Source organism: Protomyctophum bolini (genome assembly GCF_963924005.1).
Source record: "Protomyctophum bolini genome assembly, chromosome: 20".
In the NCBI taxonomy this organism is placed as follows: Eukaryota; Metazoa; Chordata; class Actinopteri; order Myctophiformes; family Myctophidae; genus Protomyctophum; species Protomyctophum bolini.
In genome coordinates, this window is record NC_137881.1 from 24,903,431 (window position 1) to 24,923,111 (window position 19,681).

The 19,681-nt window shown below is 44.1% G+C and overlaps 1 protein-coding gene across 2 annotated transcripts in view; it reads left to right on the plus strand.

The window, feature by feature from the left end:
- Positions 1-19,681, plus strand: part of LOC308335789 (1-phosphatidylinositol 4,5-bisphosphate phosphodiesterase beta-3-like) — a 71,997-nt gene that overhangs the window by 41,243 nt on the left and 11,073 nt on the right. The window contains exons 4-27 of one of the 2 annotated variants that reach the window (XM_080792988.1): positions 2,491-2,640; positions 3,242-3,321; positions 3,950-4,003; positions 4,426-4,495; positions 5,305-5,405; positions 6,283-6,449; positions 7,757-7,903; positions 8,423-8,580; positions 9,109-9,191; positions 9,811-9,895; positions 10,244-10,388; positions 11,325-11,420; positions 11,950-12,023; positions 12,973-13,069; positions 13,464-13,548; positions 14,048-14,172; positions 14,417-14,571; positions 14,921-15,082; positions 15,684-15,783; positions 16,101-16,205; positions 16,862-16,959; positions 17,546-17,681; positions 18,525-18,563; positions 19,011-19,120. In XM_080792988.1, the coding sequence (XP_080649114.1) occupies positions 2,491-2,640; positions 3,242-3,321; positions 3,950-4,003; positions 4,426-4,495; positions 5,305-5,405; positions 6,283-6,449; positions 7,757-7,903; positions 8,423-8,580; positions 9,109-9,191; positions 9,811-9,895; positions 10,244-10,388; positions 11,325-11,420; positions 11,950-12,023; positions 12,973-13,069; positions 13,464-13,548; positions 14,048-14,172; positions 14,417-14,571; positions 14,921-15,082; positions 15,684-15,783; positions 16,101-16,205; positions 16,862-16,959; positions 17,546-17,681; positions 18,525-18,563; positions 19,011-19,120 (2,622 nt within the window). The remainder of the gene's footprint in view (positions 1-2,490; positions 2,641-3,241; positions 3,322-3,949; positions 4,004-4,425; positions 4,496-5,304; positions 5,406-6,282; positions 6,450-7,756; positions 7,904-8,422; positions 8,581-9,108; positions 9,192-9,810; positions 9,896-10,243; positions 10,389-11,324; positions 11,421-11,949; positions 12,024-12,972; positions 13,070-13,463; positions 13,549-14,047; positions 14,173-14,416; positions 14,572-14,920; positions 15,083-15,683; positions 15,784-16,100; positions 16,206-16,861; positions 16,960-17,545; positions 17,682-18,524; positions 18,564-19,010; positions 19,121-19,681) is intronic. The other variant, XM_080792989.1, reaches the window with a different exon arrangement.

A 19,681-nucleotide genomic window follows, 5' to 3' on the forward strand; every position in this document is an offset into this window, starting at 1 on the left:
TTTGGTTACACTAGACCGGTGCCCGGCTGTAGAGCAAGCGAGGTAACGATTGAATAGGCCTGTCTCACAGCCCTTCCCCGCCCCCTTTCCACGCCCCCCTTTCCAGACCTAGTGGTGTTGACATGAGTATAAGGCTATGGACCAGAGCTACATTCCTACCTGCTTTCTCTGCACCATTTAAGGCCGTTTCCAAATGATAAAATGTAAAAGACCCATATTATTATGAAGAAAACAAGATGTTAAGACCGCTAAACCAAATGGAATAAAGTTTACCTTCAGAAAAAGCGTTGTTTATGGCTTCTGAATGTAGGTCTTTTAACATGTACTGTCTATGGAGTGACGTCACGTCAACACCACTAGGTCTGGAAAGGGGGCGTGGAATGGCTGTGAGACAGGCCTATCGAAAGTTGTAGAAATGGAGATCCATGCCCTGTGTGTATGTGTGTGAGTGAGTGTGTGTGTGTGTGTCCCATTCACTGACTAAAGATTGAGCAAATACCATGTTAACTGCACCACACCTTTCCTATGACCGTGTGTGTGCGCTTGCGTGCATTTCTGTGCCGTGTTGAGATTCCTGTGCATGTATATGTACAGTAGATGTGTGCGCGTGTGTGTTTGCATTAGGGCTATTGCTCTAAAGGGTTGAGTCAGAATTAAGGAATGTTGTAAGTCAATATCCTCGTGCGCGCGCGTGTGTGTGTATATGTGTGAGTGTGAGTGTGAGTGTGAGCGTGTGCGTGGATTTGCATCACTATACAGAACTCGTCAGGGCCAATTTTCCCACAGGCATGGTAACATTTGAGAAACACTCGGGTTAGGATTGCCCACTTTAGAGGTCTAGGTTTCTGCTAGCCCCGTTTGGAACCTCATCCTCCGCCATCAGCTCCGGGAAGAGGTCTGAGTCAGGGTTTCCCTGCTTAGGGCGAGATGGGGCGAGCCCTCCAAGAGCAGTGTAGAAAACCCTTGTCCGCAGTATCGTATCCAAAAGGTAAAGGTATTTCTGCAGAGCTGCAGATGATCAAAAAGTCAAATGTTTAGATCGGGGTGAAACAACCGCATACAAAGCTTTTGAAGTCAGACAGCCAGTACCATGTTTTCCCAATGCAATCTTACGGAAGCAGTACTGCCTCCTCCCCACTGGCTGTCTGGGCCATAACGCTCACCTGGCGGCTGGTTGCCTAGCGACACCCCACAAAATCTTATCTCAAAATATTAGAATATCTACAAAAAAACCCCACAAAAAAAAAATCTCAATACGTGGTCTGGGCTACTTTTAAACAATTATTTCATCAGTGGGGCGTGATAAGCCTGTGGCACTGTTGAAGTGTTATGGAAGCCCAGATTTGATAGCAGCTTTAAACTAATTTGTATTGTTAAATATAGTGTCTCACACCTTCCTCTTGACAATACAACTTAGATTCTCTGTGGGGTTCAGGTCAGGCCCGTTGGCTGGTCAGTTAAGCACAGTAATACCATGGTCAGTACACCAATTACTAGTAGTGTTGGCACTGTGGGCAGGTGCCAAATCGAGCTTGGAAGGAAAATCAGCGTCTCCATAAAGCTTGTCAACATACTAAAGCACAAAGTGCTCTAAAATATAGATGGCTCTGTTGAAGTGTGAAGTTTTCACTGTCAGTGGACCAACACCATGCAGATAACATGGACCCAAATCATCACAGTGTTCTATCAATTGCAGATACAACACAACCATCTATTAGGATGTTTTACAGCACTGTGTGCCCTGCGTATGTTGACAACCTTTATGGGTATACTGATTTCCTTTTCCAGCAGCACTTGGCACCTGCCCACGGAGCCAAAACTACTAGTAATTGGTGTACTGACCATGTTATTACTGTGTTTACCTGACCAGCCAACTGGCCTGACCTGAACCCCACAGAGAATCTAGGTTGAATTGTCAAGAGGAAGGTATGAGAAACTAGATTCAACAATACAGATGAGTTTAAAGCTGCTATCAAAGCAAATCTGGGCTTCCATAACACCTCAACAGTGCCACGGGCTCATCACCTCCGGACCATGCCACGCCCCATTGACAAAATCATTTGTTAAAACGTAGCCGAGACCATGTATGGTATTGAGTGCATAAATTAACATACTTTTCAGATGGTCGACATTTCTGTATTACAAATGTTTTTTAGTGGTCGCATAGAATATTCTAATGTTTTGAGATAGGATTTTTGGATTTTCATGAGCTTTATGCCAGAATCATCCAGATTAAAACAAAAAAAGTAGTTGAATTGAAATCCTGAATTATTATAAAAAAAAATTTGGAGAAAGTAACCTTATTTAATTTCAAATGCATGTAGTTATCCGTTATGCTAACTTTATGAACTGAACACATTGGACATAAAAAACAACAACATTTGAACACATGAAGTAATTAAAGTGGGTCATGTTTGCATGTTTGGAATTGTAACCTTAGGACCATATAAGGTCACGGTTTAAACATATCCAATGTGTGTTAACTTTCAGGACCACAAGGTCAGAGACGTGCTCGGGTTCGGGAAGGACGGCATGGAGGCCAAGCTGGTGACGTCCAAGCTGGTGACGGTCGTCCACGGCAACGACCTCGTCAACATCTCCTTCCTCAACTTCCAGGCCATGCTGGAGGAGACTGCCAAGGTAACCATGACAACCACTAAACAGTCCCATAGGCCGGGGGGGGTAGTATCTACTGCCGTCTTCTACCGTGACCATCATGGCATCCACTAACTCTAAATAACGTCCCATTGGCCGGGGGATTGGTGGTCTATATATCAGTGGTTTTCAAACCAGTGGTCTTTGAGGGTGTTGCAGGTGGTCCCCAGTTAAAGGACAACTTCACCACTTTTCAACATCTCTTCACACAGGTATAATTGGTCATTACGACGGCATCAAGGCCCGCCAAAATACATTTTAGTCGACTAAATCAACTGTAGATTTGGTCGACTAAAATCTTATGATACTAGTCGACTAAAAACTAGACTAACACTAAAACATTCCAGGTGACCAAAATGTTACTAAAACTAAATGGACCCTTTTAGAGACGTTTTCTTCAAAACTGTCTTCGGTAGGCCTAAACTACTCTTCCCCCATTCCTTCCCTCCTTTCCTTTACTTGTGTCCTCAGGCTGTACAATATACTGTATAATAGTGTCTGAAGGGTTGAGTCAGAATTAAGGAATTAATGTAAGTCGATATCCTCATGTGTGTGTGCGTGCGTGTCTGCGTGTGTGTGTTTCCAGATATGGACAGATGAATTGTTTAAGCTGGCTACAAACATCCTTTCCCAGAATGCATCACGGAACACCTTCCTCCTCAAAGCGTAAGTGCGTGCATGCGTTACAACACCTGTGAGGGCCAAATGTACAATGTGTTAGGCCCAAACATCACCAATGCAACTCCTAGCAACACAACAGTTTTAAGGACATGTCACACCAATGCAACTCCTTACAACTCCGTGCAACAAAATACTTTTAAAGACATGTAGTAGTTGCAACTCCTTGCAACTACTCGCAACTCCTTGCAACTTAACAAACCACACCAATGGAACTCCTTGCAACTGCCATTGGGAATAATGGTTGGAAATAGTTGCATGTTGCATGGTAAGCCCTAAGTTGCAGCTGGTGTGGTTTGGGCCTTAAGGATCACACATTTAGACGTCAGGTTTATAGAATGTATTCTAGGATCACACATTTAGAGGTTCAGTTTAATGGCTGGAGTGTATTCAGGGTTATAAGGTTAAAAAGGTAATTTTTTTTAAATTTAAATGCAGTTTTCGAAATCCACGTCATGTGTTTTATAGACATTGCAGTTGATTATTTTAAAATGATTATTTGTCGGCATTGTTCATAGTCCTACTGTGTAATTCCATGAAGACTATACAAATTGTGATTTGTCACCTGACTGCCTCTCTCTCTCTCTCTCTCTCTCTCTCTCTGTCTCTCTCTCAGGTACACCAAGTTAAAATTGCAGGTTAATCAAGATGGAAAAATACCAGTGAAAAAGTGAGATGTGCACACACACACACACACACACACACACACACACACACACACACACACACACACACACACACACACACACACACACACACACACACACTCACTCACTCACTCACTCACTCACTCACTCACTCACTCACTCACTCACTCACTCACTCACTCACTCACTCACACACACACACATTAACCACTTCAGCCCTATATACATTTTGGCCATTTAAAAATAGCAGATCTACAAGCTCACTGAGCTTTCAAAAGATGTGTATGCAGTTGTGAAATTCTGAAATTCTGCATAATGAGTACTTTCTGCTTTTGGTACTTTAGGTACATTTTGATACTAATACGTTACTACGGCTACTACTCGACAGTAAATTGCCGTATTGATACATTTACTCAACTTTTTCCACCACTACCCTGTCTCCTAGCATAATAAAGATGTTCTCCGATAAGAGGCGAGTGGAGACGACTCTGGAACAGTGTGGGATTGTCAACAAGGTAAGGACCATCACAGTGTCTTCTATGTCAATCAATCAATCACTCAATCAATCAATCAATCTGGCACAGATTGAAACAGGAACATCTTCACAGTAAGTAAAAATGTGTGTGAAATTATTATTTTTCTGCATAGTTCCCATCGTGTTGTTTCTTGGAAAAATAACACGATGGGAACCATTGTGCACAAATAAAGATCAAATAAAGATGATTGTGATTCTTCGTGACATATTATTGTTGACCAGACCGTGGCATTGTGGTTAGAGTGTCCGCCCTGAAACTGGGAGGTCGGGGGTTCGATCCCCGGCCGGGTCATACCAAAGACTGTAAGAATGGGACCCAATGTCTCCCTGCTTGGCACTCGGCATCAATGGGTTGGATTGGGGGGTCAAATCAACTAATGATTCCCGAGCGCAGCGCACACTGAGGCTCACCACTCCAAGAGATGGGTCAAAGGTCAAAGGCTGTAGCGTGTGTGTGACTAATCGTACGACTTTGATTGTATTGTGTATTGTGTATTGTGTATTGTCTTTAAATGTCTAGTTGAATTGAATACACAGGAAGGAGCTTAATGGAAACAAGCCTGAGTTATCCTTTTAGCATTGTTTTCTATCTGTGCCTTTAGTATCCATTTTTTGTCATTGTTTTAGTCAGCAAAATTAACACTGCCCTCTATCTGTGTCTGCGCGTGTGTGTGTGTGTGTGTGTGTGTGTGTGTGTGTGTGTGTGTGTGTGTGTGTGTGTGTGTGTGTGTGTGTGTGTGTGTGTGTGTGTGTGTGTGTGTGTGTGTGTGTGTGTGTGTGTGTGTGCAGACAGAGGGCATCAAGCCAGACGACTTCACGTGGGAAGCCTTCCAGAGGTTTCTGGAAACTCTGTGTCTCAGACCCGAGATCCAGGGCATCTTTGAAGACATGTGAGTACGCACCACACCCCTACTCCCCCTAGAGGAGATATCACACACCACACCCCTACTCCCCCTAGAGGAGCTATCACACACCACACCCCTACTCCCCCTAGAGTAGGTTTTACTTATTTATATCCATAATAATAAATCTTTCCCTTAAAAAACCTGCACTATCCACAAGTTTCACACATATGTATTTGCTAAATAGTTACTGTATCGATCATTAAATCATTAAATCGTATCGCCATAATGAACCAATACCGTCCATGTATCGTCGACCATTTATCGTGAGACGTATCGTATCACTGTTAAAATGTATCGTTACACCCCATTACAGCCCGTTACAGCCATTCACTTCCTGGTTTTCGGGCCAACGATCTTCCTTATTTACTCTGAATCTACGGTGCTGTCCATGGTTTTGATCAGAGCGGCGATGGTCTGTCCTAATTTCTGACTTCATCATGCATCTCGTTTAGAATAATAACACTTCTAAAGAGAGATCAGACTCACTAGCGCGAGGTAGTAATGGAAGATTTCACCTCCCGGTTTTGGGGGCAAATGGAAGGCAGGACGTAAAATCTCTCTCATCTGCTTGGCACTCAAGCGCCTTTTTTCTGGAGAAAAAAATCCTACTACTAAATTCCTAATACTTAATGGCCTAATTGCAATTATTTAAGATAAAAAAATGACTTAGAACTTATTCTTTCGGTCATGACTCATGACCCCACGTGCGTGTGTACGTGTACGTGTGTAAGCGTCTGTTGATTTCGTCGACTAATAGTATGACAGAAAATGTCTGTCGACTACCTTTTTTCACTGACAAGTGTGTGTGTGTGTGTGTGTGTGTGTGTGTGTGTGTGTGTGTGTGTGTGTCCGTCCCCCACAGTGGCTCTAAGAAGAAGCCCCAGATTTCTCTGGACCAGCTCATGGACTTCGTCAACCAACAGCAGAGAGACTCCCGTCTCAACGAGGTGCTCTACCCTCCGCTCAAACGAGAGCAGATCCTCACGGTCATGGAGAGCTACGAGGCCAACGTCTGCCAGCTGGAGAGAGGTGTGTGTTACTGTTCACATTAGAGACCAACCTCTGCCAGCTGGAGAGAGGTGTGTGTTCACATTAGAGACCAACCTCTGCCAGCTGGAGAGAGGTGTGTGTTCACATTAGAGAACAAACCTCTGCCAGCTGGAGAGAGGTGTGTGTTCACATTAGAGAACAAACCTCTGCCAGCTGGAGAGAGGTGTGTGTTCACATTAGAGACCAACCTCTGCCACCTGGAGAGAGGTGTGTGTTCACATTAGAGACCAACCTCTGCCAGCTGGAGAGAGGTGTGTGTTCACATTAGAGAACAAACCTCTGCCAGCTGGAGAGAGGTGTGTGTTCACATTAGAGAACAAACCTCTGCCAGCTGGAGAGAGGTGTGTGTTCACATTAGAGACCAACCTCTGCCAGCTGGAGAGAGGTGCGTGTTCACATTAGAGACTCACAACATTTTAACTAAATTATTTCAGTTTGCGATTCAAGAAACTAGGCATTGGGCCCTATCTTGCGCGCCACACTACATACCCCTTATGCCTACAGTCTAGCATAATTGTCTCCACCAGGCCGAAGGCATGGGGAGAGAGTGTGTGTGTGTGCGCATCCGTCCGTCCGTCTGTTACCAGCTAATCTCCGGCACCGTTAACCCGGTCGATGCCAGATTTTGCACACACACTCCCTGGATGCCAACGATGAACCTCTGCTGAAAATCTTCCAGAACGGCCTGTTATAGCGCCACCTGGAGGCTTTTGTAAAACACATTTTTTTATATTACTCCTCCAGATTCTGTTCAAATCGTTACACTGTATCTGTATAGTCATGTGTTCATGACGGATCTGTCCGATATTTCATATTCCATTGGCTAACAATGGCTTTCAAAATTTGCTGGATTGGCCCGTTTTGAACAAAAAGCCTCAAATCATGAACGCAGCGTGCAATTTACGTGAAATCTTTCACAGACTTTCCTACTAGGCTGAGGAATATATCCCACCCTTTTCACATTGGCCTGTTATAGCGTCACCAACAGGTGGACTTTTGCAAAACACATTTTTGGAACAAATTGGCTCAAATCATCCAATTGCCATCCAAGGCGTAAGAAGAAATGGCACCCTTTTCACATTGGCCTATTATAGCGCCACCAAGAGGCCACAACCTGACCATTGTTCATTCATATAGACTTACTGTGTAATTCCATGAAGACTATACAAATTGTAATTGATTTTGTATTCGTCACCTGAATGCCTCTCTCTCTCTCTCTCTCTCTCTCTCTCTCTCTCTCTCTATCTCTCTCTCTCTCTCTCTCTCTCTTTCTCCCTCCCTTCCAGACCAGATCAGTCTGCTGGGGTTCAGTAGGTATTTGGGAGGAGATGAGAACACCATTGTTCCTCCAGAGAGACTCGACATCATCGACGACATGCACCAACCTCTGTCCCACTACTTTATAAACTCCTCCCACAATACCTACCTCACAGGTACGTGTGTGTGTGTGTGTGTGTGTGTGTGTGTGTGTGTGTCCATGCTTTTCTCACAATTGAAAAAACTTGCGTCAGTTCGAGACTCGAGAGTAAAACCTACAGTAAAAAGTAAACAGTAACACTAGTTTGATTCACTGGTCCACTGTCAAATTCAGTAGTAGCCTACAAAAAAACCTGAGGGCTGTGTGGGGTGAGTTTAGTGAATGATAAGGAGACATTGCAGGACAACAGCAGTAGCTGTGTGCGGTGAGTTTAGTGAATGATAAGGAGACATTGCAGGACAACAGCAGTAGCTGTGTGGGGTGAGTTTAGTGAATGATAAGGGGACGTTGCAGGACAACAGCAGTAGCTGTGTGGGGTGAGTTTAGTGAATGATAAGGAGACATTGCAGGACAACAGCAGTAGCTGTGTGGGGTGAGTTTAGTGAATGATAAGGGGATTTTGCAGGGCAACAGGCAGTAGCTGCGCATCGATAACAACGTCAAACTGTGTGTGTGCGTGCGTGCGTCTTCGCAGCGAGTCAGATCACGGGTCTGTCGACGGTGGAGATGTACAGGCAGGTGTTGCTGACGGGCTGTCGCTGCATCGAGCTGGACTGTTGGCCGGGACGCCTGCCGGAAGAGGAGCCTTACATCACGCACGGCTTCACCATGACCACCGATATCCCCTTTAAGGTCAGTTATAGACCGCCCACATCCACTTTAAGGTCAGTTATAGACCACCCACATCCCCTTTAAGGTCAGTACCATGACCACCCACATCCCCTATAACTTTTAAGTTTACTGCCAAAGAGGACTTTTATCTTTTTTTGTTTATTTTATTGATCCAGTGAGATTGCTGTCCAGACCACCGTCTAACAGCGCCTCCGTTGCTAGGCGATCACTAAACAGGAAATGGTCCGTCAATGAAACAGTTCCCCTCTGTTCACTTCAATGTTGAAAATTTAAAACAATTTCACAAATGAGTTAAAGATTAGTTAGACCACTCACTCACTCACTCACTCACTCACTCACTCAAAAAAAAGAATACTCTAATACATGACAGCCTTTTGCAGGTGCTGCTTCTGCCCTCTTCTGGATATTCATGTTACTGCAGCGTGCAGTCTTCACACACACACACACACACACACACACACACACACACACACACACACACACACACACACACACTCTAATCTTCCCTGTGCGTGTGCGTGCTTGCAGGATGTGATTGAAGCGATAGCAGAGAGTGCGTTCAAGACCTCTTCCTACCCTCTCATCCTCTCCTTTGAAAACCACGTGGACGCGTACGTATAGTGTGTGTGTGGGTGTGTGTGTGTGCGTGGGTGGGTGGGTGGTTGCGTGCGTGCATATAGCCAGTTTGACAGTGAACTGCTGCCAATGTCTTCAGATTCAGTAGATTGTGAGTGCATTGTCAGTGAGAAAGGGGGCGGGGCATTTACCAAGGTGTTATATGTTAACTTTATTCAGATTCCTTGAATAGATAGAGTTCCTCTGCTGGACACTTCTTTTCAGTAGCACAGCAGTAGGATTAGCATTAGGCTAATCAGTGAATACAACCTGCAGGGAAAGCAATGCATTTTCATAAAACCTTTAGGAAAATGATCAGGAAAGCGTGACGGGTTGGAATGGTACACACCTGTAGCTGTTCTCAGGCTTCTCCAAGTTGTACAAAAAATACAACGTAGAACAAAGTGCAAGACATTCCACTCTCTCTTAGAGGGCAGATTCACACTGAGTCTTGTTTGATTCAAACTGCTCCCGAATGCGACCGCCTGGTCCCCGCTGGCAACCGTTCACTTCAGCACCCCGAGTACACTTCATTCAACTGTATGCAATGCTTTCACGTTGCATCTCTATCTCTATCTCTATATCTCTCTATATCTCTTTATATCTGTCTCTCAGGCCGAATCAACAGGCTAAAATGGCAGAATGCTGTAGGAGCATCTTTGGAGACGCTCTGCTTATTGACCCACTGGAGAAATACCCGGTATGACGCACACACACACACACACACACACACACACACACACACACACACACACACACACACACACACACACACACTCACACACACTCACACACTCACAAGCACACATGCACACCTACAGGATAATTTGAAGAGCTTCTAGTTCTTCCACTAATTGAACGTCCTCCCGGTGGGGGCTCCTCACTGGCAGGTGAGTCAGTAGGATACAATAGCAGTGACAACACACAAAGCGAAAGGTGTTCCTTCTCAATCTCTCTACCCCCCCCCCTCCCTCTCTCTCTGTCTCTCCCCCCTCCCTCTTCCCCTCTCTCTCTCTGTCTCTCTTCCCCCCCCCCCCCTCCCCCCCAGCTCCTCCTGGGAACCCCCCTCCCCTCCCCTCAGGAGCTGATGGGGAGGATCCTGATCAAGAACAAGAAGAAACATCCACACCACCCGAGACCGTCCAACGACAACATACCACGCCAAGACCTGGAGGAGATGTTTAATCACACAAGTTAGTCACACACGTTACCACAGTGAAATGTGTTCTCCGCATTTGACCCATCATCTCCTGGAGCGGTGAGCCGCAGCGTGCGCAGCGCCCGGGAATAATTAGTTGATTTGACCCCCCCAATCCAACCCATTGATGCTGAGTGCCAAGCAGGGAGGCATTGGGTCCCATTTTTACAGTCTTTAGTATGAGACGCGGATCGAAACCCCCGACTTCCCAGTTTCTGCCAGAGTGGACACTCTAACCACAAGGCCACTGTCTCCAACACACATGTGGTGTAGGAGAGGGGAAGGACCAAGCACAGAGCCATGGGACACACCCCCCGGTCAATGAAGTACTGTATGCAAGGGATATCTTAGTGTAAGGGGTCATTAGTATTTTACTAGTACTTTACTGGGTGCTTTATTGTATTTGTATTCATGTATTGTCCTGAATGTATGCATTGAGCCTGAGGAAAACTAATTTCCCTTGTGGATAATAAAAATCTAATCTAAAAATATTGAGACATAATAAGTAAGGGATAATGTCTGCCTAGGTGGTCAATTGTCGGGTGATAATTCACAGACAGAGGATTTAAACCTTAAGAGTATATATGAATAGAGACGGCACCCGGAGGAAACCCTGAGGCGAAATGGACATAGTGGCCGAATTTGTCATTGCAGCTCGAGCCAGTTGACTATCATTGCGCACGTTCATGTTATTGGGCCCATGACACGTGAACGAATAGTATAACTATCTCTGACAGAAAATGCACAATCTTGTTATAGTTTTATTATAGTATTACTCAAAGTGTTTAATGTACGCTAATGTAGCACTGCTCTGTTTATTTTATTGCTTTATCTTGATTGTTCTGTTCCACTTTTGCTTTTGGCAATGTAAACGTATGTTTTCTCATGCCAATAAAGCTCCTTTGAATTGAAATTGAATTGTGTGTTCTAGACTGCCCTCTGCTGGACGGCGAGGGAGAGCACATCTTGTCCAACGGAGAGCTGGCAGAGAGTATGACGAAGAACTCTGACCCTCGCACGTCCATCGGTGAGTCTCCTTGATTCTGACAGCACATCTTTCATTTTAGTTGTAGTCACAGTCTCTTGAATGGTTTTCATTTAGTTTTAGTCACATTTTAGTCAACTGGCATGTTTTAGTGTTTGTCTAGTTTTGGTCGACTAAATATAAGATTTTAGTCGACTAAATCTACAGTTGATTTAGTCGACTAAAATGTATTTTGGTGGGCCTTGATGCCGTCGTAATGGCTGATTTTACACTCGCTGAAAATAGCTGATCTACAAGCTCACAGGATGCGACTGGATCTCTTGTCCACTAGCCCCATACTAACATTTTAGTCTAGTTTGGTTTTGTTGACGAAATTGTCAATATATTTAATCTTAGTTTTAGTCATCATAGCTTAGTTTTCATTTAGTTTTATTTAGTTTTCATCAGTGAATAAGTCATAGTTTTAGTCGATGAAATAAACACTGCTCCACGCACCATGTACTCAGTTAGTTTACACCGCTGACGGACGGGTTCTCGGTGCATGACGACTTTCTGTTTTTCGACCAATCAGGTGGAGAGGAGGTGAGCGAGGAAGACGAGGAAGACGAGCCCCTACCCGAGCTGAAGAAATCCAACTCTGACGAGGTATTGTTGTCGTAAATCAATGTCCTTACGTTGTCTCAATAGATGGTATTGTTGTCGTAAATTAATGTCCTCACGTTGTCTCAATAGATGGTATTGTTGTTGTGAATTAATGTCTTTACGTTGTCTCAATAGATGGTATTGTTGTTGTGAATTAATGTCCTCACGTTGTCTCAATAGATGGTATTGTTGTCGTAAATCAATGTCTTTACGTTGTCTCAATAGATGGTATTGTTGTCGTAAATCAATGTCTTTACGTTGTCTCAATAGATGGTATTGTTGTTGTGAATTAATGTCCTCACGTTGTCTCAATAGATGGTATTGTTGTCGTAAATCAATGTCTTGACGTTGTCTCAATAGATGGTATTGTTGTCGTAAATCAATGTCTTTACGTTGTCTCAATAGATGGTATTGTTGTCGTAAATCAATGTCTTTACGTTGTCTCAATAGATGGTATTGTTGTCGTAAATCAATGTCCTCACGTTGTCTCAATAGATGGTATTGTTGTCGTAAATCAATGTCCTCACGTTGTCTCAATAGATGGTATTGTTGTCGTAAATCAATGTCTTTACGTTGTCTCAATAGATGGTATTGTTGTCGTAAATCAATGTCCTTACGTTGTCTCAATAGATGGTATTGTTGTCGTAAATCAATGTCTTTACGTTGTCTCAATAGATGGTATTGTTGTCGTAAATCAATGTCCTTACGTTGTCTCAATAGATGGTATTGTTGTCGTAAATCAATGTCTTTACGTTGTCTCAATAGATGGTATTGCGTGAACTGATCCATTGGTCCATTGATTGATTGATTTATTGATGAGTTGATTGGCAACTGTGTTAAATGCTTTTGATGTCGTGTTCACGCACGCACATGTGGTGTGTGTGTCTGTGTCTGTGTCTGTGTCTGTGTCTGTGTCTGTGTCTGTGTCTGTGTCTGTGTGTCTGTGTCTCAGGGCACGGCCAGCAGTGAGTCCAAGGCCACAGAGGAACTGTCCACTCTGGTCAACTACATAGAAGCGGTCAAGTTCAAGAACTTCGAATGGGCCACCAGTAAGTCTGCGAGTGAGCGTGTGCGTGTGCACGCCGTTCTGTGCGTGTGCATGCTTAGTACTAAGTGACATACTCATAGAGGGTATATGCACATGCATAAAGTCAATGGCAAATGGCAAAGAGTGTGACAATGTGAATTAAAGGTTGTTTTAAAGTAATTTCATGCAATCAGGTAGGACTTTTCTGTTTGTATGTATGGGCTGTCAAGGCCAGAAAGTAGTTTTTTGCCACTCGGTAGGCGTTCCCGCATAACCTCCGGGTATGATGATGATGTCACGCGCATACGCTCTATTGTATCGTTAAGACATAATGTAATGCCATGATTGTGTGAACGTAACCATGACTGTACATTTTATATTGTGTGTGTGTGCGTGTCTCTCCGTGCGTCTTTCAGAAAGGAATAGATACTTTGAAATGTCGTCGTTTGTGGAGACTAAAGGCATGGACACATTGAGGAACAACCCTATTGACTTTGTAGAGTATCCTTCACATGAATGTCACCGAGCCCGCAAATGTGTGTATACTCACCCCACCCCATTTTAGTCACCTGGAATGTTGTGTCTAGTGAAGTGTCAGTCTAGTTTTAGTCGACTAAATATCATACGATTTCAGTCGACTAAATCTACAGTTGATTTAGTCGACTATAATGTATTTTGGCGGGCCTCGATGCCGTCGTAATAGCTGATTTTACACTTGCTGAAAATAGCCGATCTGCAAGCTCATTGTGAGCTTGCAGATCTGCTATTTTCAGCATGCAACCAAGTGTAAAATGACTTGTGTCTTGTCCACTAGTCCCTTCCTAACATTTCAGTCTAGTTTTTATTTGTTGATGAAATTGTCAATATATTTAGTCTTAGTTTAATCAGCGTAGCTTATAGTTTTCGTTTAGTTTCCGTCAGTGAAAAAAAGGTAGTCGACGAACATTTTTCATTGTTAGTCGACACAAAATCAACAGCGTCCTTAACCCGAGCTGTTCAGATACAACAAGAAGCAGATCAGTCGAATCTACCCTAAAGGAACCAGAGTGGACAGCTCCAACTACATGCCTCAGCTCTTCTGGAACGTAGGCTGCCAGATGGTGGCGCTGAACTTCCAGACACTCGGTAAGTGCCCCTTAAACCCTTTTAGGACGGAGTATTCATATTGACCCCCATTCTGTACTAATTAATAATTATTCTGGGTTTGTCAGAATCCATGCCTATGTTGACGAGAGCACAGAAACAACTAAGGTTGTTTCCTTCGTCTAAAGGGACACCAGCAAAAGATACTTTATTTTGCCGTTTTCTATGAACACCGTTCTCGTGTAAAGGGGGTCTCTCTCTCTCCCTCTTTCTCTCTCTACATCAGACCTGCCCATGCAGCTGAACATGGGTGTGTTTGAGTACAACGGTCGCAGTGGCTACCTGCTGAAGCCCGAGTTCATGAGGCGGATGGACAAACATTTTGACCCTTTCACCGAGAGCATAGTGGACGGGATAGTGGCCAATACGGTCAAGATTAAGGTGAGAGAAAAACGGTCACAGCCGTGTGAAGTGAGTGGCGCAGCTCCATGTCGGGGTCCCCAGGGGGGGTCCCCGGAACTTCCAGACCCACAGGAACGAGCCCAGGGTGCCGGGCCGGTTCCGGCGAGCCGCCCCGCGTCCGAAACAGTCGAGAAATAGTGGTCACTGTGTATATTGTGTATATTCGTGCATCAGAAGGAAAAATAAATTCATGTGTCCTTTTTCAAATGTTTAACATTCTCTGCACGTCCCCGAGTCACACTTTGATAAAACTCTATACTAGCCAGTTATGTTCAATTATGATCTCCACACGGTTATAATCAGAAAAGCACTGATCTGTGCCCCGCAGGTGATCTCAGGGCAGTTCCTGAGCGACAAGAAGGTGGGCGTGTACGTGGAGGTGGACATATTTGGACTTCCTGCCGACACCAAGAGGAAGTACAGGACGCGCACATCCAACGGGAACTCACTGGACCCTGTCTGGGACGAGGAAATGTTCGTCTTCAATAAGGTACAGTCTATTTTGATTGGTTGGTGTGAACCAATCGCCGCTTTGGCAACGCCCATCCCAGAAACAGCTGCCGTGGGAATGGCTTTCAGTCTCAATAATGACGTGAAACGAAATGAAACTTCAGGCTGAGTGTCAGGCTACTCTGTGGTTGCTATAACAACCTATTCAAACCTCTGCCGCCTCCTGGGGCGGTACTGTACATCATATAGATTGCGGGTTTTCAGCCAGCCCGCGCAGTTTCTGCAGGAACTGCTTTTCTAGTTGTGTCGTTATTATTGTCTTCTGTCGCGTGTGTGTGTGTAGGTGATACTGCCCCACTCTGGCCTCTCTGAGGATAGCATACTGTACATATTACGGCTGTTGTATGTTATTATTATGTTTAGTTTCTAATTCTGCTGTGTGTGTGTGTGTGTGTGTGTGTGTGTGTGTGTGTGTGTGTGTGTGTGTGTGTGTGTGTGTGTGTGTGTGTGTGTGTGTGTGTGTGTGTGTGTGTGTGTGTGTGTGTGTGTGTGTGTGTGTGTGTGTGTGTGTGTGTGTGTGTGTGTGTGTGTGTGTGTGTGTGTGTGTGTGTGTGTGTGTGTGTGTGTGTGTGTGTGTGTAGGTGATACTGCCCACTCTGGCCTCTCTGAGGATAGCAGTGTTGGAGGAAAACGGCAAGTTCATCGGTCATCGCATCCTACCTGTATCTACTATCAGACCTGGTTAGTGCACGCTATCATAACTATCATTTAGCTGGGAACCCCTGGCATTCCCACAAGGACCCCACTTTGAGAACCACTCAATAAAAATATATATATGTTTATTTGACAGGGACAATACAAAAAACAATCTATGAAGTTATAAGGCAGGCTAATCTAAGACCAATATTTAAAACATTTATATGTATATGTATATTCTGTAATAAAGTAGATGGTTAAACATTGTGTAATGTCTCTCAGGTTATCACTACATTATTAAACATTGTGTAATGTCTCTCAGGTTATCACTACATTATTAAACATTGTGTAATGTCTCTCAGGTTATCACTACATCAACCTGAAGAACGAAATGAATCAACCGCTCACTCTGCCTTCACTGCTGGTCTATACCGAAGCACAGGACTACATCCCTAATGAACACCAAGGTAAATGCACTACACTACCCACAACCCCCCACTACATCCCTAATGAACACCAAGGTAAATGCACTACACTACCCACAACCCCCCACTACATCCCTAATGAACACCAAGGTAAATGCACTACACTACCCACAACGCCCCACTACATCCCTAATGAACACCAAGGTAAATGCACTACACTACCCACAACGCCCCACTACATCCCTAATGAACACCAAGGTAAATGCACTACACTACCCACAATGCCCCACTACATCCCTAATGAACACCAAGGTAAATGCACTACACTACCCACAACGCCCCACTACATCCCTAATGAACACCAAGGTAAATGCACTACACTACCCACAACGCCCCACTACATCCCTAATGAACACCAAGGTAAATGCACTACACTACCCACAACGCCCCACTACATCCCTAATGAACACCAAGTAAATGCACTACACTACCCACAACGCCCCACTACATCCCTATTGAACACCAAGGTAAATGCACTACACTACCCACAACACCCCACTACATCCCTAATGAACACCAAGGTAAGAAAACCCACAACCACCCTGTGTATCACAATGGCTGGAACTGTGCGTGCGCAGTCTTTAATGATGTTCTCCTGTGTGTGTGTGCGCGTGTGCGTATGTGTGTTTGCGTTCCAGAGTATGCAGAGTGGTTGACCAACCCTCAGATACACATCAACAGTCTGTTGGACCAGAGGGACATCCAGCTGGCTTCTCTCATGGAGGATAACGCTGAGGTGAGAGAGCCGTAACCTCATTGGCTGACAGCCCTCCTCCGTGACCCCGCCCCTCTGTTCCCCACTCAAATTTGCTTACGTTTTAAGTACTAACAGTCAGTAGGGGTGTGCCACTATATCGATATCGTGATATATCACAATACATATTGTATCGTCCTCCCAATATCGTGATATTGACTAGTTAGTAGTAGTAGGCTACCCATTGTTGTGGACAGGTTGCAAAGTTGCAGTCAGTGTTTTACTGTTTGGAGGAGGCAGGATTCATGTACTTATTGGCCAGTTTGTGACACAAAGAATCTGACACAAAGATTTTGGAATAAAAATGCATAATTCCAGGTAAAAAAAAATCAGTTACAGATATCATGATATATCGTTGATGGAATCTCTTGCAATATATTGAATATCGCGCAATATCATTCATAATGAGAGTGCCATTCGCTGTGTGAAAATACGCTTGTAAGATACGTTCGCTTTGTTCGCGCCGCAGCGCCAGTTCACGGCGCCCTGTTCGCACTGCACACGTTCGCACAACTTCTTGTCTTTGCGTTGACCTTGTGTGCGTGTGCGTGCGCGTGTGTCCTCTCAGCATGTCGCCAGCCAGTCAACAGATGGAGAGACGGACGATAGTGATGTCATCTTCAGCGGGCTCCCCTCCCCCGTCCCCAACACGCCCCCATCCTCGCCGGAGGAGGTGTCTGACGTCATCGGGTTACCCACACCTAGTGAGCACGTGTGCAGTGCACGCACACATGTTTTGTTACTTATTACTCTCTGCCAAATGTAACTTGTTCATTATTTCTTTATTACCTCGCCCCTTCCACATGCAATATTTCACACGTACACTACAGACGTGTGCAATGGTTTCTGTATCCGCTCTAGAGTCTAGATCTAGGCCGGATCAGCAGGCTGCAAAGCAACTCCACCCCAACCATTTTAAATAAACACTCAAGCCCACAGTACCACCAAGGCTTGTGAAAATACTAACTAGTTACTTTTGGAAAATTGTAACATATTAGTAATATTATTACTCATAATGTAAAGTAATTAGTTATCAGTGGTGGAAAAATGTTTTACTAAAAACTTTAAAAGTATCAATACTGCAATGTAGATGTACTCCGTTACAAGTATAAAAAATGTGCTTGAGTCAAATAACAAAAGTATCAGCATCAAAATGTACCGGTACTTAAAGTACTAAAAGTAAATATTGCAGAAGTCCTATTTTCACAAGTTCAAGTATTACCTTCAGTAATGACTTACTTTAGTGCCTTTCCAACACTGTAATTATCATGTTCCAACACAACAGGTGGTTTATGTTTGTATATATTATGTTCATTTACCATCATGTAAATGTTGTTGCTGATTCCATTTCACACATTCTGTCCGTGTGTGTGTGTGTGTGTGTGTGTGTGTGTGTGTGTGTGTGTGTGTGTGTGTGTGTGTGTGTGTGTGTGTGTGTGTGTGTGTGTGTGTGTGTGTGTGTGTGTGTGTGTGTGTGTGTGTGTGTGTGTGTGTGTGTGTGTGTGTGTGTGTGTGTGTGTGTGTGTGTGTGTGTGTGTGCGTGTCAGCAGGTCAGAAAGAGGACCTCATAGCTACTGTCCTCGGAGGTAAAAAAAAAGAAATCCCGTCAGTTTTCTGTTTATTTTCCTGTCGCCTCACTTCCACCTCAACACTGTAAACATAATCCTAATCATCAACCTTCTTATTATATGTATTTACTATATATTCTACATCTGGGGCGGGCAACTTTGACGATGGAGAGGGCAAAAATAGCCGATCTACAAGCACATTTGTGTTTGATGGGCAGAACACAGCCATCATCAAACACAAATGTTTGGTCAAACCATGTGACTCTCATTGGAATTGCTTTGTGGCGGCCATTAAACACAGACAGGACACAGAAAACGCGTGTATGTCTGCTATGATAAATGACTTTGGACAGGTGGAAAACGTTAGTTAAACTTCCACTGTGACTCATTCCTTTACCTGGGTTACATTCTGATAGTTACATCTCTCTCTCTCTCTCTCTCTCTCTCTCTCTGTCTCTCTCCCAGACATCCAGGCTCAGTCTCTAGATGAGATAAAGCAACAGAAGAGCTATGTTAAATTAATGAAGAAACAATGCAAGGAACTGAAAGAGCTCCACAAGAAACACCTGAAGAAGGTATGCACGCACGCACACACACACGCACACACACACCAAGGTAAATAAACTACATACACACGTACAACAAAAAGGCACTCATACTGAAACAAGAAAAGTGAGGCTCTTTAGATGTTCAGTGTTCAGATGCTTCAGTCATACAGAGCCTCTACACTGCTCTGTACCTGCTCTGTTCCATCCTTATATAGTATCCTTATCCAAAAATAGCAGATCGACAAGCTCCAGAATGTGTAACAAATTGATGCGTTGTGAGCTTGCAGATCAGCTGTCTTCTGTATTCCATAGTTAACTGTGACCTTTGGTCGCAATAATCTAATTAACTACCGTAGTAACTCAAGTTTTCAAATACATTTCGTGGAGTAAAAGTACAATATTTGGACTCTTGAGATGTAGTGGAGTCGAAGTATAAAGTATTGGAAATACTCAAATAAAGTACAAGTGCCTCAACATTGTACTCAAGTGCAGTACTGCTGTGTGTGTGTGTGTGTGTGTGTGTGTGTGTGTGTGTGTGTGTGTGTGTGTGTGTGTGTGTGTGTGTGTGTGTGTGTGTGTGTGTGTGTG